This window comes from Anastrepha ludens, chromosome 5, assembly GCF_028408465.1.
Source record: "Anastrepha ludens isolate Willacy chromosome 5, idAnaLude1.1, whole genome shotgun sequence".
Classification (NCBI taxonomy): Eukaryota; Metazoa; Arthropoda; class Insecta; order Diptera; family Tephritidae; genus Anastrepha; species Anastrepha ludens.
This window is the reverse complement of record NC_071501.1, coordinates 50,610,608-50,638,176: the sequence shown is the minus strand read 5'-3', so window position 1 is coordinate 50,638,176 and position 27,569 is coordinate 50,610,608. Positions and strand designations below refer to the sequence as shown.

The 27,569-nt window shown below is 35.1% G+C and overlaps 2 protein-coding genes across 7 annotated transcripts; both read left to right on the top strand.

Annotated features, from left to right (window-relative positions):
- LOC128863252 (glycoprotein-N-acetylgalactosamine 3-beta-galactosyltransferase 1-like) lies at positions 1-25,169 on the top strand. Of its 6 annotated transcripts, none has more exons than XM_054102333.1 (6): positions 1-144; positions 361-599; positions 19,204-19,796; positions 20,382-20,478; positions 20,570-20,848; positions 20,910-25,169. In XM_054102333.1, the coding sequence occupies exons 3-6, from the start codon at positions 19,285-19,287 to the stop codon at positions 21,102-21,104; spliced, it is 1,083 nt and encodes a 360-aa protein (XP_053958308.1). In that variant the 5' UTR covers positions 1-144; positions 361-599; positions 19,204-19,284; the 3' UTR covers positions 21,105-25,169. The 6 variants fall into 6 exon arrangements, with proteins under 6 accessions (XP_053958308.1, XP_053958307.1, XP_053958309.1 ...); XM_054102334.1 differs by lacking the exon at positions 1-144 and adding an exon at positions 151-277; XM_054102332.1 differs by lacking the exon at positions 361-599 and having other exon boundaries at positions 2-144.
- On the top strand, positions 24,920-26,616 carry LOC128864704 (uncharacterized). The gene is made up of 4 exons (XM_054104455.1): positions 24,920-24,928; positions 26,162-26,337; positions 26,400-26,529; positions 26,602-26,616. Exons 1-4 carry the CDS (start codon positions 24,920-24,922, stop codon positions 26,614-26,616), a joined length of 330 nt encoding a protein of 109 aa, XP_053960430.1.
- Positions 26,617-27,569: the final 953 nt, after the last annotated feature.

Below are 27,569 nucleotides of genomic sequence, written 5' to 3'. Positions count from 1 at the left end.
TCACCGAGTGGTTTCTGCGCTCAGTCGACGACGAACGTTGACGATTGACGGTGTGAATTAAATAGTTACCGGACGGCTAAACGGATTTGGTTATTTTTGTGTGAAGCAGTATTTCTTGCAGTTAATGAAAAATAGCAATAAGAGGTAAAAAACTAAAAACCAAATCACAGAGAATGAATGAAAGTGAAAGAATTATGTAAATGAATTGGCTATTTCGTAGAAGCCACAAAGAACGTGAAGTGTGCGCTCAAATATGTGCCTGCCTATAAGTAAAAAAGTGAATATTACAACTTAGGTGCTTCAAAACAATAAAAATTCTGCTAAAAAGAGTGAAAATATATTTTTTTGTTTTTCTATCAGGTACCGTGAATTGGAGAACAAGTTTGTTTTTATTGGAATAAAGACAAATTAGAATCAAATAAGTTTTTAAATTGAATTAATTTCAAACGCTGGCTTAAAAACAAAATGCACTCAAGTGGTGTAGGTACATACATACTGACATACATACACATGTGAACCCATTTGTGCAGTGCTGCGATTATCAATTCTAATATAAACAAATACCAGAAGTGGTGCAAACGTGAATAAAAAGCAACTTTGTAAGTTCAATTAAAAAGAGTAAAAAACGGAATGTCAATGAGTTATTGTAATTAACGAACGTTATTGAATTTGTGCAATTACGAAAAATATGAAGTGGCCTTGAAAGCAAAATAAAATGAAAAAACCATTGCTAAATATGCAGTCTAAAGTGATGAAAAAAATTAATTTCCGTCCCAATCAGTGTCAACAAAAAAATATTTGTATTATTCCAATTGTTAGAGTGTGGATAAAACAGATAATGCAGATAAGCATAACTTTACGTAAGGCATTAATTGAATATTTTTGAAGCGGTCCTGTATATCCAATCGCGATAAGCTTTTTATAATTAAAATTATTCCAACGGCTTTTGGTTAACAGTAGTTATCACAAATAACAAGCAAGAGAAATTTGGCTGTGCTCAGTGTAATGAACAACATACAAAATAAATGTTTTTCTACAGAATAAATCATAGTTAACCCAATCTACATAAGTATGCACAAATGCGTGTATCAGCATGCAGAAGCGGTTGGACTTTTTTAAAGGGGATATCTAATTGTGAAGTGAGTTTTTCACGGAGCAGCGTAATAGCCTAAACAGACGGCAGCGAGACTACCGGCGGAGTTAATTGCGATTGAAATTGTAGTGTGACAGACGGTTTTTTAGCGGTTTAGTGAATAGCTGATTTGCCTCGTGAATAGTTTTGCCAGTAAAAGTTGGACCGAAAGCAAGAAATACGAATATTAGCTGCCCTGATATTAAGAAATAATTATTTATTTCAGAAATATCTTAAATAACAATTTCTTAAACTGTTCCGAAATATCAAAACAATGAATGTAATTTTGAAAGTGTTAGTCCAAACTAGCTTTGCATCAGTCTTTCTTGTTTTTCTCTCTAAAAGTTATATTTTTTCATTCACAATAGCTATTAACTGTCACTTTCCGTCAATGCTGCCATCGAAAAATCCCCTCTTTCGCCTAAATTAATAGAATTAACCCTAATCCCATGTCGTTCCGTTTGGCGTTCGGACCCATGAAAATTAGAAAACATTCAAAAGCTTTAGCTAAACATATCCGAAGAGATTTTTTCAACATTTTTTATTTTAACAATATTTTATCATAAACAAACGAACGACCTATCGACATTAGATAAGGGTAAAGTTTAGTTGCCAACCCGCATTAGTTGCACTTAATTCCTAATTAAGGGGGGAAGTTCATGTAGAAGCCTCAAAATCGGTCATTTTTAAAAAAAATTTTTAAAGGTGATAAAATAATTAAATTATTTTGAAACTTTGACACAACTTTATTTAACCTTTCGAGAGTACAAAAAATTGTTTTTCCAAAATGGCGGCGCAGGATCATTACTTGTCGGCTGCCTACGGCGCGAGGTCCCAAACTGCTCGACTTATTACTCTTAATCTATCGATCTGAAACAAAAAAATTTAATTGTTGTTTTTTTATAACATATTAACGGAAAGGATGAAACTACAAAATTAAAAAACAAGTATAAAATTAATTATAAAATAAGCCTTTGAAAAAAAAGTCAGAATTTACGGCTATTGTATTGACATTTTAAATCCAGAAAAAAGTAATTTATCAACGCGAAATATTTGAAATGTTAGGTTTATCCTTCCGATAGTAATGTACAGAAAGGCCTCACCAGACTTCAAACAAATCGGTCTATAACTTTTTGAGTTACAACACGAGCAGTTTTTAAAAATGCAGTTTCGAGATAAATGAGTTTAAAATTTGAGGTACAGGAGCGGGCGGACCGCTCTCTACATAGTTAATGGGCTATAGAAGCTGTAATATTGGGAATTTCCGCATTAAAATTTCACAGTATATTCTTAAGAAACTACACTTTCGAAATATCGAAAAAACAAAAAAAAAAACGATTTTTTGAAAATTTTACATAGTTTTCCCCCCTTAAGTCGTGAATCCCGATTAACGCCATCGTCTACCTATGCCATAAGGCTGAATTTTCCCACTTTGTAGTGTTCCATCAGTCACGAATTGTTCTCTCTTTACAGTAATATTTGGCGTCTTTTAGTTGGTTATTTTACTCAAAGTTTAAACCTGTGCAATAGAAAAATGAATACTGTAATAATACTTCCAAAAATTTTGGACATTGCAACAACAAGATGGCGCAAAATTGATAATCATAATTAATTTTGTTTTTGAATAACTTTTTTACTAAATAAAAAAAAAAAGATTTTGAAGGATGGACATCTTTATTATGACTTTTACGTACTCCATTTCTTGTCTGTTTGTATACTGCAGCTGTTTAGCTCACAAGTGTCAAATATAATTGACGTATGACGCCATTTGGTAAAATTATAAATCTTTCTTGTAAAATGAAGAGACATTTTCCAGTACTCGATTTAGCGAAATATTGGTGTTCAGTAAATCGAAAAACTATTGTGTAATCATAATGTTTTATACAATTTCACAAGTTGTCCGCTAATGATAAGCACTTTTTGTTTTACACTTTTCCTTATGCCTGTATGCCGCATTCCCAGTAGGGCCAACTATTCTGAAATTTTAAAGAAATGTAGTAAAGGCTTAAAACATGAAGATTATGAATGAGGAAAAATACTTGATAAATGGGCATCTCGCAATTTATGGAATTCGTTGGTTTTTTTTATTTATAGATACATATACCCCTAAGTCACTTTTTAAGAAGAAAGAAAAAAAAACATATTTTTTCTTACACGAATTGTTTTGTTTTAACACGATTTGCAATATTTTAGTAATTTTTCTTGAAACTAATAGAGCAAACGGAATGAGATTTTTCGATACATGTACGAAGCGTTAAAATTAGTCTAAGGGAAAGTCTCGGTAGATTTGCTCTCGTCGTTTAATAATTCATTCGTTATAATATATTTAATGATTTATTTCAACTCTAAAAATAATTTTTTAATATTGGTTTCACCTAATTCACAATAGACACGCACCCAAAAAACTCTCTAATCTTGGAATTCAAAATATTCTTACAGACCACATGGCTAACATTAATCTGAGAGTGCATCAATCTTAAAATTAGTAAAAATATTAAATAAATGAGCTAAAATCAAACACTAGTGATGTGGCGCAGAGAAAAACATTTGCAAATAATCAACTAAAGTAGGACTTGATTGCGTGAAATCAAAATCTAAAACATTGAAAACTAATTATAGTTCAGCACAGTTTCTAGATATGGGAGCGTTGACACAATAACTGCTTTTAGAAAAGGTAATTTTTTAAGGAATTCCGAATGGCGAAGAATTCTAGAGGGAATATTGAAAGCAATCTTTTCTAAAAGAAAATGATGGTCAATAGAGCCAGTTATGAAGTCAGTTCAGTCCTCAAGTGCAGGAAGGCTAATTAGTTGGTAATGAGAATAGTAAGAAGGTAGTGGTAGAGACCAATTTAGGAAGCAGAGAGCAAATTTTAGAAAAAAATGTTAAACTCGCTCAAAGCGGTTTGATAGAATTTTAGTATAAGCCCTCCAAATACCCGGATGATAGATTTACTAGGTTTGGTCATTAGCTATGGTGAAAAAAGAAATTGAGCGAGTAATTTCAGCTGCCACCTCACAGGGGACTCTGAGAGCAGTATTCTGCCATCTCCTTTCACACATTTGCAAACTCGTCCAACTGGTCGTTATTCAGACGGCAACGAATTAATGGCTGTGCTGATTTGTTTCGTATATCACCAACACAATCTCAGTTTTTTCGTAAACAAACAGCTCTCACGACATCGGTTACGTCAGTCAATCAGCTGATTCTTTCAAATTAACCGCCTAATATAGCCCACACCTTCTAAATTGTTCACCATGCTCTAAATAAATACTGCATACTCCAGTCTTGACCTAACCAATGCACAATACATAAGATCTAAGTGTGAAGTGGTTTTATTGAAAAAGTTTTCTTGACATTTCTTTGTAGTTCAAAAACCGTTATTGGCATATATCGCGCTTCTTGGGCCCACAGCTGTCAAACAAAAACGTTTTACGACCGACACATGAATTGATGTTGAATTCAAAATAGGAGTCGTCTGTAGTTCACCCAATACTTTAATTGTTTCTAACGGAAATTGGCATTCACCGTTTTGAATCTAATCATTATTACTCACATTTATGCGAGAGTCTTTTAAAACGAATGATAGAAGAACGATAATCGCACCAAAGCCGCCAAATTGGAAATCGTCTTCGCTTGCGAATAATATACATACATATGTACGTACATGTGAATGAAAAATAGTAAGGAATATCAAACATTTGTACAACAACATTCGTGCTTTGACTACAAATATGCGATAAAGCTTTGCAAAGAGGCCGCGGTTTCTGGGTTTTTACAATTCAATATTTTTTCGCACGTATCCGGTTTGGCTTCCATGGGCTTTGTATAAAACCAAAGAAATTAATTGAAATCATCCAGGTCATTTAGGAAAAAGTATTTTTTACACCTCGCATTCTTAATGACTCCCAAGTTTTGTCATAAAATATTAAAAACAAATTAGTTATGGAACGCAGCGTTGAGTTAAAATACTGCGAAATTTTATTCAAATATGATCATAAAATTCAAAAGTATTAAAAAAACCTATGTGTTTCTAGAAAGTGGTTGGTCATGTATGAGCAGCTATTTTTCGGTCAACACTGATTTAAGTGTAAATTAAATTGTGAAAGAGTTTGAAGCAAATAGTAATCTACCTGAGTACTTACGATTTCAGGCCATGTATAAAGTAGGTAGGTAAATGAAATGGTTGAAGTACCACTCTGGCACTCTGGCACTAGCACTAAAGCGCCGTTTTGATACCATTATGAGACCTCCAACAGGCAGATACCTACAACCAGCCAGAGCTGTTGATGTAATGGGAAAGATTGTGCATTGAGCAGAAGGAGCGTCCTGAGGACTTTCTGAGTTCTCCGTCTATTGCACTAAGAGCTCCATCTTTTCTCCGCCTTCCTAAGATAAAAGTTGTGCAATTTTCCTTTAATAACAATCAGGGCGATACCGATGACCGGCAAGCTCATCACCAATTTCATTTCCCCCTTATATACGTATTTGTATTTATTTATTTTTATTTATTTTTTCATATTTAGTCTATGAAACCACAATCTCTTACAGGCTATTTAAACTAGTCTGTTATATATTACTTAAACTAGGGCATCGAATTAAGAATATTAGTAAAAATTGTTTTAGAAAAATCAAGATTGTCAAATTTGGTAAATTTTGAAATTAATAGGTACATTACCAGCATAATTCGTTTAACATAGCACGAAGATACACATCTCCGCGGAATATTAAAATTTATTTTCTCCAAGAATGACTGACAATCATAAACTCCTTGAATACAGGGTTTGATTGAAAAGTAATGAACCTTCCCGCGCAGAGCGTTTGCCAAGCGATCAACCGAATCGGCTGGTGGGGGAAAATGATCGTTGGACCTTCCCCTTCCACTAGAAACCAGTCCCAGTTCGTTGGCAACAGCGGTGCAGTCAACATCGCTCCGCGCGTGAAAGCTGTAAAAAGTGTGTTAGGATTCTGCAGTGGCGAAAATGCAGCGATCGTTGGAGCAACGTTACTCGATCAAATTTTCGGTAAAGCTAAACAGTTTGTACCTGCAGGAAGCACTGTAAAGCAAAAAATAGTTAGGGATAATATTGACCTCCTTTTGTCGAGCGATTGCAAATTGAGCAGCGCTAAACGTGCACTATACGATGGTACAGGAACCGGGAAACCCAATCAATGCAAATCAATTTGAGATCTGCACGCGCTCTATCCAATCAGCATGGAACTGGTGGAAAGGGCGCCATATTATTGTTTATTTAAAATAGAACTAGTAGGTAAACGATCATGCTGTGTTTGTTAGCCCAGCAAAAAAGCACAAAAAATTGCTAATTCAGACGAAAATATCGATAAAATCACCGAAATAGTCGAAGTTGACCGGCATGTTAGTAGTTGTTGTATCGTCCAGAAGCTAAAAACAGTTTTATCCTATTTGCGACCACAATTTTAGATTTTAGATTACCAATATCAGTGGTTTTCTAAGAGCTTGAGAACTTAAATTTTTAATGCAAAACAGAAATATTGTTGGAATGATATTTTTTTTGGTTATAATCTGTTATATAATTTCAAGTAGTAGTCTGGTGAAATATTCTTTTTTATAGATATTTTTTTAGGAATTTTTTTAAAGAAAATAAAATGCGATCGTCTTGATTTTATAGTATGTTATTATTGACATCAAACAATTTTTTTTTACATATTTTTTTGTAGTGGGGTGGCACCAAAGTAAGCGTTTTAAAAAACAGATAGGTGGCTTGCCAACAGGGTTTCGGCTCTTCAGGACATTTGAAACGAAAAAGTTAAACTGATTATTATTCTGTAGGCTTTTCATTCTGGTAGGTGCTACTTTTGTTTCTTTTCAACCCTCACTTCCCATACTAGAGTCTGATTTCCACCCGAAAAACATACCTTTTTTTAAAAGCCCGCCATTTTGTTATTTTTCAAAAAAAATTTCCCATTTGACCAAACGTACCTGCATAGCATTTATTTCTTGGATATGATATTCGGTATATATCCGGCGTGGCTACGTGTTACATGGTATGATATATTCGATCTGTCCAATTTTTGTCTACTTTTTCCAATAAATCTGGTCATATGGCGTTAATGGTGATTTGAATATGGAAATAAATCGATTGTTAAGCGTGCTGTATGGCAAGTTGCGTCGTCTTGTTGCAATCAAATATCGTTGATGTTTAACTGATTAATTTTTGGAAATAAAAATTCAGTGAGCATGACTCGATAGAGTTCGCCATGCACCGTGACAGCAGCTAATTTCGAAGAAATAACCACCGATGATGTCAAGAACAGAATTTTTTTTTTCACACTTCACACACACCACAATTTCAAAGCGTTGTTCTGGCGTGAAATGCATAGATTACTAAATGTGAAACTCTTTCATTTTGAGAGAGAGCACGCCCACGCTCGTTTAAAAACTTGGCAGCATTCACACATTATGGGATTTTGAACAGCTGATAGGCGAAATGGCGGGCTGCCATAGAAAACGCGCCAAAAATAACTAACGAAAGTAGTTCGTTTTTGCTTAATGGAAAACGCGCCAAAAATAACTAACGAAAGTAGTTCCTTTTTGCTTAATGGAAAAAAGACGCGATTAAATATTTGTAATTATGTGTCTTAAAATTAATTCAATTGAAATGTAATAATTTAAATTGAAGGGAGTTTTAGAATTGTTCAAAGCCTCTTATATCCTTTTCGGCTTCTACTTTTAATTAGGCTTATGTACATAATGTAATTTTATTGAAAACTATGTGTTGGTTTATGTAAATTTGTATATACGTAAATACCCTATAGTTGAAAAGCGTAGACGCGAATTGAATTTGACTTTGAGATATTTTAAAAAGATTAAAGGTAATCTGCCTCAACTTATTCTGTTCGTTGTTTGAGATTTTTTTTTTGTTACCCACTTTCTGTGTTATATTAAAAAATCGCAATATGTCATGAATTTAGTTATACCTTATGTTTTTCGTGCTCATTACTTTATAATCATTAAATTACTTTTGTATTTCAGTTTTAAATAATTTCATTTACATATAAATTTTTAAATTTTTTGCTTATTTATGTACATATTTCATACGGATTGAGCTTATTTTTAGTATAGGTATATAGGTGTATACGAGTCATATAAGGCTATTGGGCAACCGCATACTAAATACTAACCTCAATGGTGGTGTGGAAACTAAAAATTCCCAATTTTTGTTCAAAAAATACCCAATTCATGTTTCTACCGCTGTGGCAATATTGGCGAATGTTATAAAAAATGCACATTTTTCAGCACTCTCACGAGAAAAAGAGTTTCACATCTAATCATCTATTGTGAAATGATTCACATTGACTTGAGAAACTTTACTGAACAGAAATATCAACACAGTTTGCCATTCTCAGCTGTCAAACCATAATTATCGACATTGATAGTTCTCATGCAGCTAAAAATAACACCGCATAAATTAAAATAAAATATTTTGGTTATAATGGAAATCATGCAAATATATATTAATAACGGCTTAAGAATATATGCCCTTATTTCGTTGATCGCCGCAGCCGAGCTCATTATGTGGGACGTGGTTCTGCATATTCACAAACAAGTAACTTGCACAGGTTTTTGCTTATTTCTTGTCCTGACGGCATTCAAAATAGTACAAATTTACCGAGAACAAAGTAGTGGTGCTGTGGTTGGTGCCACCTTTGGATTCTCTACATCTTATAAGTGTATGCATGTCTGTATATATATAAACGAAATGTCTTGTATCCCTTGTGCAGGCCGCGAATCTGCAAATCGACCAGACTGATCAACATAAAAACGCACAAAATAGACATAAAAGTTACTAAATAAAAAAATATCAGGAATTTATTCATTTTCATTCCACGGTGCAGCAATTCGCATTAACAGTCAGCCGTTTGACGATAATTCATTGCGACGCGCGCACTCGCAAATTGCAAATTCAAAATACACACATACATACATACATACATATGTATGCTCACAGTAAGAAAATAGCTCTACAAGTACGTGCATCCATGCAAAACACATACAAATGCTAATGGCACACATATAATTACGGAATGTACCAATCTCGCAAAAAATAGGGCAAAAAATACGCCAATTTTAAATGTTTTTTTTTTGGTTTGTTTTTTGTTAAGTGAAAATGCCAGGAAGAGGCCAAACGCGGGCAGTTGCCGGTACATGTATGTGCATATGTATGTGGTCGTGATGAGGCGCGCCACCAACAAACGACCCTGTCTATCAGCCGGCGCGTCAGTCAAAAAGTCAGCGAGTAATTATACACAAAAATGCATATACTTACATACATACATATATACATACATACTTATATCTTATATGAGTGTATTAGTAGATGCTGAGTGACGCGTGCGCTGCAATATTTTGGTAATAAGATTATATTTATACGTACACTTGTACGTATCAGGGATGTAACGGGTATTCGCATTCGCAAAAGCTCCGCATTGATTACTGCGCATGCGAATGTTTTGCTACTCATGACACGGCAAGAAATTATGGGCACTAATTAATCAACAGCAGTCTTCATTTCAGCTACTAGACGTACTTATAAGTGACCAAGTTTGATACATTACCCGACATCTGCACAGGCAAGAGTTTTTGCCTTAAAAATTTTATCAGACAATACATATCGAGTTTTTTTGCTGCATGAGAATTATGGATATCTATAACTATGGTTTGACAGGTAAAAATGACGAACTGTGTTGACATTCCCGTTAGTGTTGACATTCCCGTTCCCAAAAGTTAAACGGCTAAATACCGACGTCATTTGTTTCCAACAAGACGGCGCAACTTGCCATACAGTGCGCTTATCAATCGATTTATTGCCATATTCAAGCCACCATGACGGCTAAATTTACTGAAAAAGTAGTCAAAAATTCGACTAATCGAATGTACCAGTTTGCCTATTTGGCAGCTATATTTCCATTAAGAAACAGGCGGGAACCTGCAATGGCAGTAAAACCACTTTTTATTAAATTAAATGCTCTAATTTTGAAATTTAAGTACGAAATAAGATAAATATGTATTATTAAAAATTACTAACTTTATATTTTTTTTTATAATGAAATTTCTAAAAACGAAAATAATTTTTTATAAGAGCGTACAATTCTGGCGTATGCGAATCATGGTGAAAAAAAATTCGAAGGCGTGGCCAATATCATACAAGTTAACCGGCTCTCAGCGAACTTGAAAGAATCAGTTGATACGCTGACGTAATCGGGATCATAACAGCAGTTTGTTTACGAAAAAAACTAAAATTGTGTAGGTGATATACGAAAAAACGTCACAACAACGACTGATTGACGAGTGTACGAATACGTGTCAAATGAGCGAGCAGAATTCTGCTGTCGAGTATCCGGTGCCGTGACAACCGAATTTACTTGCCCAATTTCGCTTTGCACCATAGCTGATGGTAATCTATCTTCCCTATATCCTGTTAGTTTGCTGTTTCTAAGTTGGATAAAGAAGCAAAGCGAATGGGTTTGATGGTGAAGGAAGAGAACATGAAATAACTCCGTCGTCAATCAAAGAGACGGCGAATTCGCGTGTAGGCACCCACATCTGATAGTTTGACAGTTATAATATTGAAGTTGTAAGAAACTTCGTTTATTTAGAAACCAACATTAACACCGACAATAATGTCAGCCTTGAAGTCCAACGGAGAATCTCCCTTGCCAACAAGTGCTACTTTGGACTAGGTAGGGAATTGAGTAATGAAGTACTCTCTCGACGAATAAAACTAACACTTTCTAAGTCTCTCATGCTCTCTCTATTGTATGGCGCAGAAGTTTGGACGATGACAACAGCCGATGAGGCGTCCCTTGTAAGATTTTTGGATTTTGGTCTCTGCGATTATCGCGGACGATATAACAATGAGCTGTACAAGCTTGATGGGGACATAAATATACAGCGGCTACCTTGGCTGTCGTCCGTATCCATTCGGAAATGCTCTGGATCTGAAAGTATTCTAGGTGGTACCAGCTGGGGGTAGCAGAGGAAGAGGAAGGCCTCCTCTGCGTTGGACAGATCAGGTGGGGAAGGACTTGGCATCACTTGGTGTGTCCAACTGGCGCCGATTAGTACGAGAAAGAAATGACTGATGATGATTTCTGACCTTTCCTCTAGACCGGCAGAAAGCGGTCGCTCTCTAAGTATGCGATAATGTAATAATTTCAGCGATCAATTCCCTCTTCATCTTTCAAGAAAAAACCGGAAAAAAATATCAGCTACGGGTTTTCAGAGACAATTGGTGAATGGGCTTAAACAGCGCGTAGATGAACAAGAAAATTATTCATAAATTACAGAAAAAGGAAGGAGAAGTACATTAAGTTCCGAAATACTGTTCTGGTTATTATGATGAAAATGCAAGATTATTTGGGTCTAAGAAAGTCAAAAATTTAACAAAAAAAATAGTTAAATTTTGTTACATGTTAATCCTCGCCACGCTTTTGCTTAGTATGCTTCAATAAAGCTCATTAAAAGTATATTTGACTACATTCATTCACGTCACATTTATCTTTTTACTTTACTACTGTCGGTCCCACAAAAAGTGTAACGCCGGTCCCCAGGTACCTGTGCCAGGGAAAGACCAGCACCGGTTCTCCGGGACCAGAATCGCGCTCACCGTGTTAAACTCGGTCAATCAAGAAGAAGAAATTACTAAAATATTTCATCTAAGCATTCGCATTCGCATCCGCGTTTATCGAAAATTCCACATTCGTAACATCCCTAGTACGTACAGAGTCAACGATTGGCGCGACATTTTGTTTGGTTTTTTTTCTTAATTTTTTTTTCGTTTATTTACATTTTGTTAACTTTTTCGTTTCTTTCTTATATGGGCTTAACGCGTTGACAGCGCAGGCAGCAGCATGAATAACACACAATGGCAATAAAAGTGTAAATATAACTGAAGCTGCCGCGGTATGTTGCTGTTTACCTGCGATCTGCTCGATTATTGATCTTGGAAGATTTGTATGTGTAAGAACATACATGCATACATATGTACATACATACATGCATATGTGTATATTATTCAATAATACATTTGTGTATACATACATACACAAATAATGGTGTTGTTGTGGGTTTTTCGTTGATGATCGTGAAGTTTGGTATTTTTGTCGTTGGTGATGCTCGTGCTGGGTCGTTGTATCTTTATGTTTGGTGTTGTATTTTATGTTGCTGGTATGATTGCATCAACATGACCGCATGACTCACTCACCGAATAACCAGGCTCCAACTGTTCATTGGCTAGCAGTAGCCAGCAGTCAAACAACACTTGTTGCTTGTGCACACATATTGTACATATCTACATATGTATATACAGACAATGATTGGTATGTGAGCAATGCGGTACGCTACAATCAGCATGAATGCAAATTCATTCAGAAACTCATTTTGTCGTAGCTACGGTAAATGTAATTAATGTTCCCTTTATTTTAACCATTTACTGCGTGAATTAATGAAACGTTGAAAAAAATTGTTGCACGGTGGAAATAGCTTTACTATTTAATCATCAATAAGACATATTAAAAGAAAATTAATGGAAAAGTATTTTATTTAAATTTTTATTTTACGGAACCATATAAACATAAAAAGTAGTTATAAATTATAGAAAACAGTTCAAAAGCGGAAAAGTTATTATCCGACGAGAAAGACGAGTATGTCGACTTCATGAAAATATTTTTTTTTTTTTTGTCAAAAAGTACTTATGTAGGGGATCATGAAGCCAGACTCAACCTCCCCTTCAATCCCATCTGCAGAAGCTGTCAAGCGGAAGGGGTGAATGAAAGCCTTTTCCACTACTTATGCGAATGTCCAGGGCTAGCTAGGGCACGACTCCGCCTCTTCGGTAAGTTTTTCTTACAGCAAATCTCAGACATCAAGATATAGAATTTGCTTCTATACTTGGACCTAACTATATTAAATGGATCTGACTAAGAAAAAAAAGACATCCTCACACGAGGACAGTGGTAGTAAAACGGTGCTGGTCCCTAATTAGGATTATTTCAGTGGAAATACTCAACCACTTCAACAACAACAACTTACGTTTTACTCTGTTGTCGTTTTTTGAAAGTGAATCCTCGCACTGCAATTTTGTTGTTTCACCCACTTGCACAAAAGTTAGGTTATTTCGAAATGTGGTAAAATCATAGACAAATCTTTTGTGTTTTATTATTGCTGAATATATGTTTATTTATTTATATATATTATTTCATTATACTTAATTTGGAAATAAAATTGAATCAAAACCTTAATGCCATATATGGGCTAATATGCGGTAAAGGGTAAAAGATGATGAAATATGTAATTTAAATTGAATAGTGAATTTAATTAATTCGTTTATACTTGAACGGCCTTCCCGAAATTCATCCTCTAGGGATCGTTGCACTCGTTGTACCAGTGTTTCGCAGTGGCTAAGTGTGGTGATTCAATGCCGATGATCAATTCACTCCTATTTATGCTATTGATACCCATCTAAGTTTATGTTAAAAGATACCAATCCTTTTGATCAAAATATCGAATTACCGCTCATTACACGTGAAGTTGCAAGGGCGACCCTTTCAAAATGGTACCTTTCCGTAACATACATATGTACTATTGTATATGAATGTGCTTATAAATATGTGTTTAGATTCTGGGCAATGTTTCCAGGAGTGAATTTTTTCTTCAGAAGAAAGATTTTTTCATAAATAATCTGAAAGATCTCAAAACGAGGATATCAAAACAAAATCAAAATTCCATAAAAAATCGTCTCAGTGAAGATATCTGAGCACACTTAAATATTTTTTTAACGGGTCTGATGTCAACTATTCGCAGTGTCAAATGCGAAAGTAAGACCGATAGATATCCATATGAATATGTATGTAATTATTTGATATGAACTTATAAATAGTCGCTCATAGTAGACGTTTTGCAACTTCAAATGGAAAAATTCTGAGGAGGTTATTTGTTAAAACATTGCCCCATATTTCAATAGGAAAACGTCCAACGTGGAAATTCTGATTGGTAGACATTGCACCAAATATATTTTTTAACACTTCTGGACAACTAATTTTAATCATTTTAAACCACTGTCACTGTACTGTGCATTGAAATGCAGGCGAATTATCTTTGTAACCCATAAAAAATTAATTTGTTTCTTCTTTTTTTAACGTTGCAGATTATACTGAAAACGCTTGCGCTTACAGAAATGCTGAAACGTCAATCAACCACACAAAGCTAGTTTATTGCATAGGCTGTAGATAAATGAGTATTTTCAGCATTGGCACTGTGATTATTTACAGCACCATTTTTTGCATTTCGATTAATTACTTTGCGCGACGTTTGATGTTTCCCTGCTCATTTAAGAGAATTTCCCGGAATCCCATCCATTTTCTTGATTTGAGCCAAGCTATCTGGCAACACCAAAAATGCTTTATTTAATGTAATTAACTTTTACTATTTTGCCTTCACTGTTACTACTAAACTATAGAGCAGGGATTGAATCATCATTTCCGTGAACGTATCAGCAATCGCTTTAATTTGTTAATAAACAATTAACTACCACCTTAAAATGGGCAAATGGGGTTGGTGAAGCGAATACATAGCCTATCCGTCCTTAATGTCAGGAAGCTCACGCGCTTCCTCCTGTTTAAAATAAATGGGTCACTGACGACCGACCTTAAAACCTTGTATAGAGGAAATGCTATAGTATTGCGACCCAGGCAACTGGACTCTTGTCTAGAGGATCAGATGGCAGCCTCAGCACCTGAATCGGGTCCAGTATTCCAATCTCCTAAACATCTTAAAACAATCTGATTACATGCACAAGCGTCACCCTTTCTAAATATCAAAAAATCATGAAAATCGCTTGTGAAAAAACATAACTGTCAACTCTCCTCGATAAAGATGCTGTATCTCCCTCAATTTTGCATTTACATACAAATTCTTCTGATTCAAAAATTTTTTTATGAAGACAAATAAGTTCCCGCTGTTTGTCAATAGATGCCGCCAGCAGTGTGTGCTAGTCGATTCTAACATAACCTAAACATCATAAAACAAGCATTGACATATGGTAAACAAACTGCTTCGACACATTAGTGATTTTGTTTTGGTATCATATGCTTTTGGTTTTGTGAAAATGTCTGAATTTGTACCGAATAATCGTCATTTGCGGAGTGGTGATTTTCCTCTTTCATTCGGCAAAAACGGAAGCTGAAGCGCTTCGAGAGCTACAAAAAGTTTATGGAGATGCTGCTTTAAGTGGAACAGCGTCCGAGATTGGTTCCGTCTCTTCAAGAACGGTGATTTTAATGTTGACGACCGTCCGCGTGAATCGGAGGCTTTGCTCAATGAGGATCCGTGTCAAACGCAAGAAGAGCTTACTTCAGTATTAGGAGTTACCCGCCAATCTATTTCCAAGCGATTTCGTGCTTTGGGAATGATTCAGAAACAGGGGACCTGGGGTTCTTATGAGCTAAACCCAAGGAAGTTGAACGTCGTTTTTTCGCCTGTGAACAACTGCTCCAGCGTCAAAAAAGGAAGGGGTTTCTTCATCGCATCGTGACGGGTGATGAATAATGGATTCATTACAGCAATTCAAAGAAAAGAAAGTCATGGGGGAGTACTCGGTCATGCTTCTACATCTTCGCCTCGGCCGAATATTCACGCAGCGAAGGTTATGCTATGTATTTGGTGGGACCAAGTTGGTGTTATTTATTATGAACTGTTAAAACCAAGCGAAACCATCACTGGGGATCGTTATCGACTTCAATTAATGCTGGAAACACTGAAATGGGAATTCCTACCCTACCCGTCATATTCTCCAGATATGGCGCCGTCTGATTATCACCCTTGCCGACCAATGGCGCATGGTCTAGCTGAACAGCGATTCCATTCATATGAAAACATCAAAAAATGGTTTGATCCGTGGATAGCCTCAAAAGAAACAGTTTTACCGCGACGGTATACGAGATCTAGCACAAAGATGGGAAAAAGTAATAGGACTATGAATAAGTTCGTGCGGTTTTTTCGAAATTTGAAACTTTATTGACGTAAAATGGTTACAAATTTAATATTCAAAATATTGTCCATCGCTTACTACTACTTTTTCCCATCTTTCTGGCAATTCACGGATTCCCTTTGTGAAAAATTCGGTCGGTTTTGCCGCAATCCACGAATCGATCCATTTTTTGACTTCATCGTAATTACGGAAGTGCTGGTCAGCCAGGCCATGTTGCATCGATCGGAAGAGATAGTAATCGGATGGCGCAAGGTCTGGACTATACGGCGGGTGGGGTAGGACATCCCATTTGAGCGTTTCTAAGTATGTTTTGACCACTTGTGCAACATGTGGCCGAGCATTGTCATGTTGCAAAATAACTTTGTCGTGTCTATCGGCGTATTGCGGCCGTTTTTCTCGCAGTGCTCGGCTCAAACGCATCAATTGTCGTCGGTAGACATCCCCCGTAATCGTTTCATTCGGTTTCAGTAGCTCATAATACACAACACCCAGCTGGTCCCACCAGATACACAGCATAACCTTCAGGCCATGAATATTCTGCGCCGACGTCGATGTTGAAGCATGGCCAGGGTATCCATACGTTGCCCGACGTTTTGGATTGTCGTAATGGACCCACTTTTCATCGCCAGTCACAATTCGATGCAAAAAACCCTTTCTTTTGTGCCGTTGAAGCAGTTGTTCGCATGCCATAAAACGGCGTTCAACGTCTCTTGGCTTCAATTCATACGGCACCCAATGGCCTACCTTTCGGATCATTCCCATGGCTTTTAAACGTTTGGAAATGGTTGATTGATCAACTCCCAAAGTTTTTGCAACCTCTTCTTGCGTTTGAGCCGGATCTTGATCGAGCAATTCCTCCAATTCGGTATCCATGAACTTTGGCGGCGCACCCTCGCGTTCTTCGTCTTCCAAGCCAAAATCACCACTTTTAAAGCGTGCAAACCACTTCTGGCACGTTCGCTCAGATAGAGCATGCTCACCATAAACTTCCACCAAGATACGATGACTTTCGGCTGCTTTTTCTTCATATTAAAATAATGAAGAAGAATTCCCCGCAAAAACACATTATTTGGCACGAAATTCGACATTTTCAAGTGTGGTAAAAATATTGTTGTTTACGCTTCAAATAAAAAACTTATACTGACGTTTGTGCCTTACGACAGTAGCTCTCCAATGAATGTTTGGAAATGTGGATCGATGGAATAATAATCAAGTTACGCCATCTGTTGTAAAACCGAAACGAACTTATTCATAGTCCTATTAATAGCCAGCGACGGGCAATACTTTCAATGATTCACTTGTAACCATATTTGCACAATGAAGTTGAATTCTTATCAAAAAAACAGCGAGAACTTAGTTGCGCACCTCATAAATTTGCTACTCACCAAAAATACGTTGCGAAAAAGTGAATTGTCAACGGATATGAGAAAAATAAATGATCGAAAAGAAATCAGTTTGCCACATGGTACAAAAACGAAGGTAGTTCTACTTAATGACATTAGCGGCCATGTTAGCCATTTAACTTTTGCTGGGCTTCATCGAACTTTAACTACTAAACGGAAAATTCAAATTACATTTTTTTTGAGATAGCCTAAGAAAACTAAAAAAAATCTAATTATTTAGCTTGAAATATCCCAGGATCCGTTCAAAAAATTTGAAGTTAAGGGGGGAAACCGGTTTAGGAGGCCAACTTTTTGGTGTTTTTCGAGAATTTTTTGAGCAAAGAAGGAATAATCAGAAATTGTTTAAGTTTAGAGGATATTTTATTTATATTTTTAGGTACACTTTTAAATTTTTTTGAAGCTATTTCCGCGAGAGATAGTGGCGTTAGAGCGTACTGTCCATGGAAGATCGCCATCTGGTAGGAATTCCTGAAGTTGCAATTTTTCTCTGAAATCAACAGCAAATTTTTTTTATTAACAACATATTTCCTAAGAATATTAAGCTAATTGTGGTAAAAAAATATTGAAAATTGCATGCTTTTGAGGCGCTTCAACACAAAGTAGTTTTTTATACCATATTTTTCATATATTTTGCTTAAAATATAATATAATCCCAGAATCAATAACTTTTTAAGCTAGAACTTCCACCAGTTAAAAAAAGTAACTTCGAGGAACGTCGTTCTAACTAACGCGCGCTACGGTGCGGAACCGACAGGCAGTCACTTAATTGCTCATAGAATAGGGAATAATGCAAATTTTGCTTTAAAGTTTTTACCACATATTCTTGAGTAGTTATACTAACGATTTATGCAATAAAAAAATCAATTTTTATCGATCTAAACCGGTTTCCCCCCTTAAACTATCTTTTGTTATCATTGTGGAATACCCCACCTAAATTTTCACCTCTATATAAAAATTGCCTTTAAAAATTTGAGGAAATATGTAAAGCAACATTGCTTACTTCATTAGAAAGGGGAGAGCTCAGCTGGTAAAACTAGACCGAGGCGAGTCCTACTTACACAACCTTTTATAATTGAATCATGCCCCATAAATGAAAATATGTAAAAAAAACCATAAACTAAGAAAATACTACAGAATTAAATGACTTACATGCTTTTTCTAGCTAAAAGCGTTAACTGACATACACACATATTTTCACTGAAGCAACAGCATAAATAACAAGCCAGAGATAGCAGCACTGTCACTTATAGAAGCGAATTGAGTGAGAAAAGCTTGAGTGTAATTTTTCTACACAGAACTAATTTCGATTCGTTATCTGGACCTCAAAATGCCAGACGGGTTCACTTAATCCAATTCCAAAGCGTTCTTTTTATTTTAGTTATGGGAAAGCTTCTCTCTCAACAGGTCTGAAATGATTACGAAAGCAGCAAATAACCCTACTTATATTTTCGTCTTCTGTAATATCACACATAATTTTTAGTTGTAGTGCCGCTTCGATTACTAGCAACAAATTTTCACATGTAACGGAAAATATTTAAGGAATTTTATACCTCATGCGTAGTTTATAAAATTATAATTTTCATATAAAGTAACTAAAGTAGAGTAAGATTTATTTATCTTCTTTTCGATTAATTTCCAGATTTTGGCTACATAAAAATTCGAAACCTACGGTAATGTACTACATCCAACATCTTCGCTTACAATACAACCTAATATCACAATGCTTCGTCAAAATATATCGAACCACCTTCGCCCATTTTTAATGCTTCTTGGCGGATTCGTAATAGGATTTTGTTTCTCACAACAGCTCCGCAGCTCAAATTGTGTATTTCGTTTGGGTTTGCCCAACGCCAGTTATCTAGATCGAGTTGAGGAATACGATGATCATGTAGAGCTGATTCAAAATGAGGAAATTCTCCAGACACGGATTTCTAATACAGATGAAAACAGACTAGCCGCGCAACTATACAATGAGACTCGAGTACTCTGTTGGGTGCTAACCAGTCCAATCAACCACGCAAAGAAGGCGATACATGTGAAGAAAACATGGGGTAAGCGCTGCAATCGATTGCTCTTTATGAGTACGGAGACAGACGATGAACTGGAAAGTATAAAATTGCCTGTAAAAGAAGGGCGTGGTAATTTGTGGAACAAAACAAGGGAGGCGATGAAGTATATTTACGACAATCACTTTGATGATGCTGATTGGTTTCTGAAGGCAGATGATGATACGTGAGCATTACTTTTTGTTTGCGATCTGATTACATAATAAATCCCAAGTGATTGCTTTTAATGTGGTGGTGGTGGTTGCGTTCTTGTCTCAATATATCAACCTGTTTGCGCGACATTATCATATATTAAATTGTTTACGAAATTTACTTTTCAATGCAACTTAGTCCTACATCTCATTGCTTATCATCCGGTCAATTTTTATAGCTGAAATTCTTAAAATTGCATTTCTTCTTGTGGGCGAAATTATCGTATGTTCCAGCAAATTAGAACGGGAAGTGGACTGTTTTTTTTATGATTTCCTATTGCTAATACCTTTCTTACATACTCATCCCTGTTATCTTATGATATTTCATTCATTCTTTCTTCTGTTAATTTTGCTATCGTTTCCAACTTAACATAGATACACTGACCTTTGTTAATGTTAAAGTTTATTTATACTCACATACTGTTTATCCTAATGTTAATCGATCTTATATACATACATCTGTAATTGTAATCTCTTTGAGACTTGTTCTTAGGCTTTAAGTGAGAATTTTTAATTGAATACTGACTTTCATACAAAATTTATTATATGGTTTCTTATAGGTACGTTATTATGGAAAATCTACGCGTATTTTTATATCCTTTAGACACCAATGCACCGGTCTATTTCGGTTGCAAGTTCAAAAAGTGGGTTAGACAAGTGAGTAAAGAAAGAAAAAGTATAGCGCAAATATATGTTAATCTTATCTAATAATATAAGTACATAATCAAATCCGTTTTTCCTCGTACAGGGTTACATGTCTGGCGGCGCTGGCTACGTAATGAGCAAAGAGGCCGTCAAACGTTTCATGAATACCGCCTATCCAAATACAACAATATGCCAAAATGGCCACGGCGGTTCAGAGGACAAAGAAATGGGCAAATGTTTACAAAATGTAGGCGTGGTCGCAGGAGACTCACGGGATGAACACAAGCGTGGACGTTTCTTCCCCTCCGGTCCGCAGGGGCATCTTATACCGAAAGACAAATCAAGTTGGTACTGGCGTTATATATATTATAAAACGGAAGATGTGAGTAACCAAAACAAAACTATTTTAAATGGACGTAATATTTTTCCATACCAATTTATAGGGGCTCGACTGTTGTTCAGATTACGCGATATCTTTCCACTACGTACAGCCTTCCTATATGTATGTACTGGACTACCTGATATACAATTTGCGTCCATTCGGCGTTTTTAGACAGAATACAGCACTGCCAGCAAAACGGAATATGACTGAATTATTAGAGCAATGGCGAAATGACAAATCTGATAATCCAGTTTAAACGATTGCTTGGAAAAATGAAATTTGGTAAACGAAAACCAAGCCAATGTGAAAGGTACAATAATTGCATGTGGAAATGTTGAAACCTGCGCTCTATAAACGGGTATATATATATATTATATTAGTATGCGAATTTTTGCCTAATAAACAAAGGAAATGTAGATAGGCAAATGAGCCTTTATATGGGCGTACATACAAATTTAGTTAATATATTTGAAAATTTATAAAAGTTAAGTAAGAATTTTAACGGTGCAACTATACTAAAGAAGAATATAGCTAAGTGATAAAATGTGATTTGAAACATTAGGCGTAAATAAATAGGAATAAAGTAATTAATTAATGTAATTAATTTTGTGCCAAAATCATAATTAAAACCTTAAAATTGGAATAGTTCCATGATGAAAAAAACATGTCTATATTAAATACATAAGTAACACATATTTATATACATATATATATTATATATATATATATTTATGCATAAGTAACATATATGTAGATATTTATACATTACAAACATTTCTGTACATAGAAATCGTATTTCAGAATTATTCATAACAAATTTAAGATGGCATTTATAAAAATCATATATTTTTTCCTTATAATAATTAGTGCCACATACGACTACTTTCTATCCTTAATTTAATCCACACATTTGGATAATTTTTTCATCTACAATATTTAGCTAGTATTTGGAACTTCAGTAATTAAATTAAAACACAAATTATTATAAAAGGTGTCGTGCAAAATCTACGCAATTTTTGCCAATTTGGAAGTAATGACTTACTTCACCGAGAATCTCATGCAATTCTAGCTATCAGCATAATGAACTTTACTAAAAACTATGTAGAGCTAAAATGTTCAGAAATGTTCCCCGTTATTTTTTCTATGGAACAGCAGAATACATCAATATATCTAAACTGCAAGGATCACATAGTTTCCTATGCCAATTCACCTTAAGATAGTGAAGATCATCATCAAAATTTTCAACTTTTTAATGAGAGCCATTAGAAAACTTCTAAATTTGCTACTCTATGGCCCATTCAATTTGAGTTTTTTTTTTTTCATATGACGCACAGGGTCGGATGTATTTTACATAGAAAAAAATTATTGACAAGGTATGAATAACAATTTAAAAAATCAAGGTACCTTATCATACTGAAATTGAATGAGCTACAAAACTGCGTACATCTCTTTCTAGTTTCTATAGATTCTAATTGTAAAGTTTAAAACTTTGATTGCAGTTTTTTATATAAGTCATTTGTTAAATTTTTGTGAATTTCGTACAACGTTTGAAACTTTAAACATTTGTTATAAAGGGTTTTTCAATAAGGGCGGGTATGCATGCAGAATGTCAATCGTGGCGTTTGCTGTGTGGCACGTAGCGCCGTCCTGCTGGAACCACATGTCTAGGTCCATATGGTTTAATACGGGCCATAAGAAATTGGAAGGGCCACCACGTCTACCGAAAAATGGACGCAATGCGCGCAACGTTTGCGTTAATGAACACTCATTTTGATAATAAAGTTTTATCATTTGAACGTGCTGTTCAATCGTGTAACTTGCCATGATGATTTGGCATAAACAACTGAATAATAGACAAAAGATTTGACAGATGTCACCAAAACAAAGTGGCTGCCACAGGACGCCAAAATCGACCCGCGCCAATTGAAAAACCATTTACAATGGAATATATATAAATTTTTTTGTAATTATCGAGAAAAAAACTAACATTAAAAAATTGTGAATATTGTAAAAAGGTTAAGGGGTTATAGGTATACCTTGTGAGCCCGAAAAAATGGACGATTGTCATAATTTTTTTTAAATATGCTTTAGAACTTTTATTCAAATGAGGCATATATCATACTGAAGGCTAACTCTCAAAGAATACAGTTTGGTGTTTTTATTTTTAAAAATATTATTATTTATTGTTGATATCGCCCCTTCCCCGAAAGCACATGAGCAGCTCAACTGAAACCAAAAAAATTAAATTATTATTGTGCAAAAATGTTTTTAGTAAATCTGAACGGTTTATTTACGAAACAAAATTTTTTCTCGATATAAAAACTTTGCATCAAAAAAAAAAGATTTTTGAAGGGTTAAAAAATTCAAAAAAAAAAAATTTATTCCAGCGAACCATGCAAATATTTATAAAAAGTGAACTGTTCAAATTCACGAGGTTGTAACTTCGAATAATTAAAAGGAAGTTTATGCAAATCGGTCAAATAGTATTTGATAAATAAAGATAACCGCGACGTCTTCGAGATAATCGCGCCTAAAGTTTGCGTGCACTTCATTTATGGATATTCGAGCGCTTCCACGGTCTGTAACTTTCGTTCTAGTGCTCCGATCTTTACGATTTTTTGAATTTATATTTTTAAGGTGATGTACTTTTATAATATGCCATAAAAGTTTTTCGATTCTTTAGTCCAACACAAGGTATATAACCCCTTAAGTGACTTAATTATGTGAGCTCAACTGTATATACATAAGAAAAACTATATGTACATATATTAGTTTGGTGAAAAAGAAATCCATTACTTTAGTCTGGTATGCACCGCTTTGTTGTATAATTTGTTGCCGTTTTAAATGTAGATAAAAAACTCCAATAATCAATTTTCATAATTTTCACTTGATACCAATTTCTTGCAATTTCTTCTTTTTTTCTGTTCGCCAATTCTGGCCATTTCTGGTCAATTGTTAGCTTCAAACGGTCCAGGTGTTGACAGTAGAGACCCGAATTCAGTGTTTGGTCATACGGAAGCGCCTCATAATACAAAAGTACAAATGCACAGTAGAACCTTTCTGGCGCTTGGTCCTGGTTTGGCCACCGTTTGAGCTGCATCATCACACTTTGACTACGATCGCTTTCGTACAATATTGTCGCATGTGATTCATTACTCATCCTCAATCCTCACCTGTTTAAGAAATTGGTCGATTTTCATGACAAGGCTACGCAGATGGAAATTCGATCGATCATGTTTTTTGGTGTTAATTGGTGCGGCACCCAATCATCGAACTTCTTCTTTGTGAATCCAGCTTTGCGCAAATGGCTTAAAACTGTTTTAATGGTCGATCTTTAGCTCCTGGGCGATGCTGCGGCTACTAACAAGCTAGTGAACTTCGATTATTTCTGTGATTTTGTCGAAATTTTCTTTAATATCAAAAATGCCTAAACAGAATCGACGAAACCAAAATTGTACGTACACCATAAACATCATTCACAATTTCAGCGTCCTGGCTTGCATTTTCGCCTTTATTAAAGAAAAACTGTAAACCACCGAATTTTCTCTTTGTTGACTTCCATTGTTACCCTATAACTCACAACTGAAATGAACAAACAAAAGCAGCAAACATATTTTTTTAGTGTGCAATGCCACCGTGACAACGAGCATAAGCTTTAAACTGTTTGATCTGTACTTTACGAGATATCGATCCATACAGACATCTACCTAGAAAATAGTGGATTTCCGCAAAATAATGTAATAATTCTAAAAACGACCATTACAAGCAGAAGTTCCTGGTATATCGCACAGACATATATTTTTTTAGTTTCGGTATTTTGCAGATGAAATTATCCTGAAAATGTATGAAATGCAGAGCTATTTCACAAAGTTGAGAAGAGAATAAATTGCAATCATAGATCATCAGCGGATAAAGTTGCCTAGATCTTGCACAACATTTTATGAAATTGTACAAGGTGGCGCAAAATTAATCACCCTATTGGAAGATTTTGAATTTTTGAAAATGGTGTCGTACGTCAGTCATATTTGACACTTGTGAACCAATCAGCTGCAGTATATAAACAGATAAGCAATGGGGCGCGTAAAGTTCAGAATAAAGATTTCGATTACTCAAAATCATTTTTTTTATTTAGTAAAAAAAATTTTCAAAACAAAAATGGAATGACTAATTTTGCGCCACCTTATATACATATGAGAGTGCCTTAATTAGTTTCACTAAGCCCTTGTGAAAAATATTATCGATCTCACGTAGAAAGGGAAAACCTAATTGTTTTTTGGATTCTGATAGGCTATAATGAAATAAATCAGCTTGAAAAATTGTATTAAGTTGCGTTAATAAATAATAATCCAACAGCGTAAGTTTATTTGTAGAAAAATACCTAATCACAAACTTTTACTAAAACTTAAATATTTAGTGGAAGAACAAAAATAATAACATCCATGTGGAGACACAAATAGCTTTACTCCTCTTAATGCCCTTTTTAAAATATTCTAATATTTCAGAAAATATACTATTTTAACAAATATCGAAACAGATATTCGTGGAATTTTACTTGAAAAAGTCAGGTATCCCAAATTCTTTTGAAATATTTCCTTTTCGCAAGTCATTTGTCAATTGCAGCTAAAAGAAATAACAGCTTTTTTTTAATTTAACGGTTAAAATAAGAGGTACTTCCTTGAAAGGTGTTTGAACTGAGCTTCCACCCCAATTTATGATGTACGTATCGATGTTGTCTCAAAATTCAAGCGCTCTACAATTCTTTGCCGCCCCCGGTCGGCAGATGGTTTATTATGAGAAAAAGTTAAACTGGTAGTAAATATTTAGCGTCCTATCACACGCAGGCATTGGTACATAAAAGAAGTGTATGAACGAAATTAATTCCTTTTCCGAAAGTACAAAAATGCTTATTCGTCCTATCTACTCCAGAAGTATTGGATGTTTGTTTTTACATATACCTGTTTTTCACATTACGGTTATTGTAAGGTCATAATAATACGTTTACATATAAGTAGATGATGTACTTTTTCGCGCTTAAATCAAAATCCGTGATTAAAAAGCCCGATTTCCCATACAAAATTTCTCTCAAAAAATCTGAGATTATAAAATAATCCTAGATAATAACGATACTTTTCGACATACAACCCTGTGTTTTCTGTGTTATTGATAATTATTATTACGAATGTAAGGAGAAACATCAAAATAAAATCTAAATGAAATGGATGTCGGCAAAGAAAACAGGTCTGTAAACATAAATCTAATACAATTTTTGTTAAATATTATTAATTATGGATTCAGAAAAAAGCGTTTTTATAGAAAAAAGCGGTTGAGTTTCCTTGGGAGTTGTGGGAGGAGAAGCTGCCGCAACTACGAGGCCGCAAAAGAAATACGCATGTATATGCAGACATGGCCGTGAAAATGGCGACAAAAGGCTTTGTGTTCTCGTCAAGAGAAATAAAGGTTAAAATAGACAATTTAACAAATAAATATAGGTAATTTTGTTCAATAGCAATTGTTAGTATGTAAATTTTGAAATAGTGTTTTTGTTTTACAGAGATGAGAAGAAAGTTGTTGGGCCTTCGGGCGGTACCCCATCTGCGTGGGAGTACTACGATAAAGTGCACCATATCCTTGGCGGATACAAGTATTTTAATCTAGAAGCCATTGCAGAAGAGAGTAGTACGGTGAATCTTTATAATCTCATGCCTATGTTAATTGTCTTTTTTTTATATATTTTTTAATAATGCGACGTTTAGATTCTGAACACTTAAAATTTCTTACGGAAATTAATATTCAAATGCGTTCAAAGTTACTGCAAAGATTTGAAAAATATTTTCGTTTGCACTTTGACTCAATGCAGCAACCATCATTCTTGATATTAAATTAAAATTTTACAAAATCTTGCTGGAAAATGCTGAGTCATATACTCGGGATGATGTCCGAGATAAAGTTAAAAAATAGGCGCCTGAGTTTAAAAAGCAACCGATAGGAGAAGAAAGTAGTTTGCAACCTTCCAGTGCTAATACATCAATTCGATGAAAAGTCCACAGGTATTCAATTACAATAACTTCTGTCCGGTTAATTCTGCGATTTTAAGGGTGCATACCTGCATGGCATACAGAAGTGCTGGCCATACATACCATTTGACGAAGCAAATTTTTAATTTAATGGCTGCAAAGTATCGGAATTTGGAAACTCTTTCCAAGCCTTGGATTCATATAGTTAAATTATTCTCAATATTTTTTTGCATGCATTTACTTTTGGTGACATTAAGGTTAAGGCTGTATTTATTGCTGTATTGGCCAATTTTATAAAACATTCTTGGTAAATCTTCCATATAGTCTGTAAAAAGTGTCGTATCATCAGCATATCTGATGTTACTAATTCACACCATTCACTTTATGTCTTCGTGTGTGGTACAAAGTGCTTCTTGAAAAATCTCTTCTACGTAAATAAAGGGGTTTCCAATAACAGGTGTTATTGGTGAATGGATTGCGCTATCGAGAGATGATTAACGATTTTTTAGGACCGGAATTGGATGGTATTGATCTGGACGTTTATTTTAGACGGCGATACGTGCCACACAAGCAGCGAAACCATTGATCCTTTACGGGAAACGTTTCCGGACCGTGTTATCTCTCGAAAAGGTGATCACAATTGGCCACCGATATCTTGTGTTTTAACACCTTGTGACTTTTTTCTTTGGGGCCATATGAAAGAGAAG

Coding starts and splice junctions, on each gene's coding strand:
- LOC128863252 (XM_054102333.1), top strand. CDS start 19,285: ATGCTTCGTCAAAATATATCGAACCACCTTCGCCCATTTTTAATGCTT. Junction 20,479..20,569: donor TCAAAAAGTGGGTTAGACAA/GTGAGTAAAGAA, acceptor TTCCTCGTACAG/GGTTACATGTCTGGCGGCGC. Junction 20,849..20,909: donor TATATTATAAAACGGAAGAT/GTGAGTAACCAA, acceptor ACCAATTTATAG/GGGCTCGACTGTTGTTCAGA.
- LOC128864704 (XM_054104455.1), top strand. Junction 26,338..26,399: donor AATTTAACAAATAAATATAG/GTAATTTTGTTC, acceptor TTTGTTTTACAG/AGATGAGAAGAAAGTTGTTG.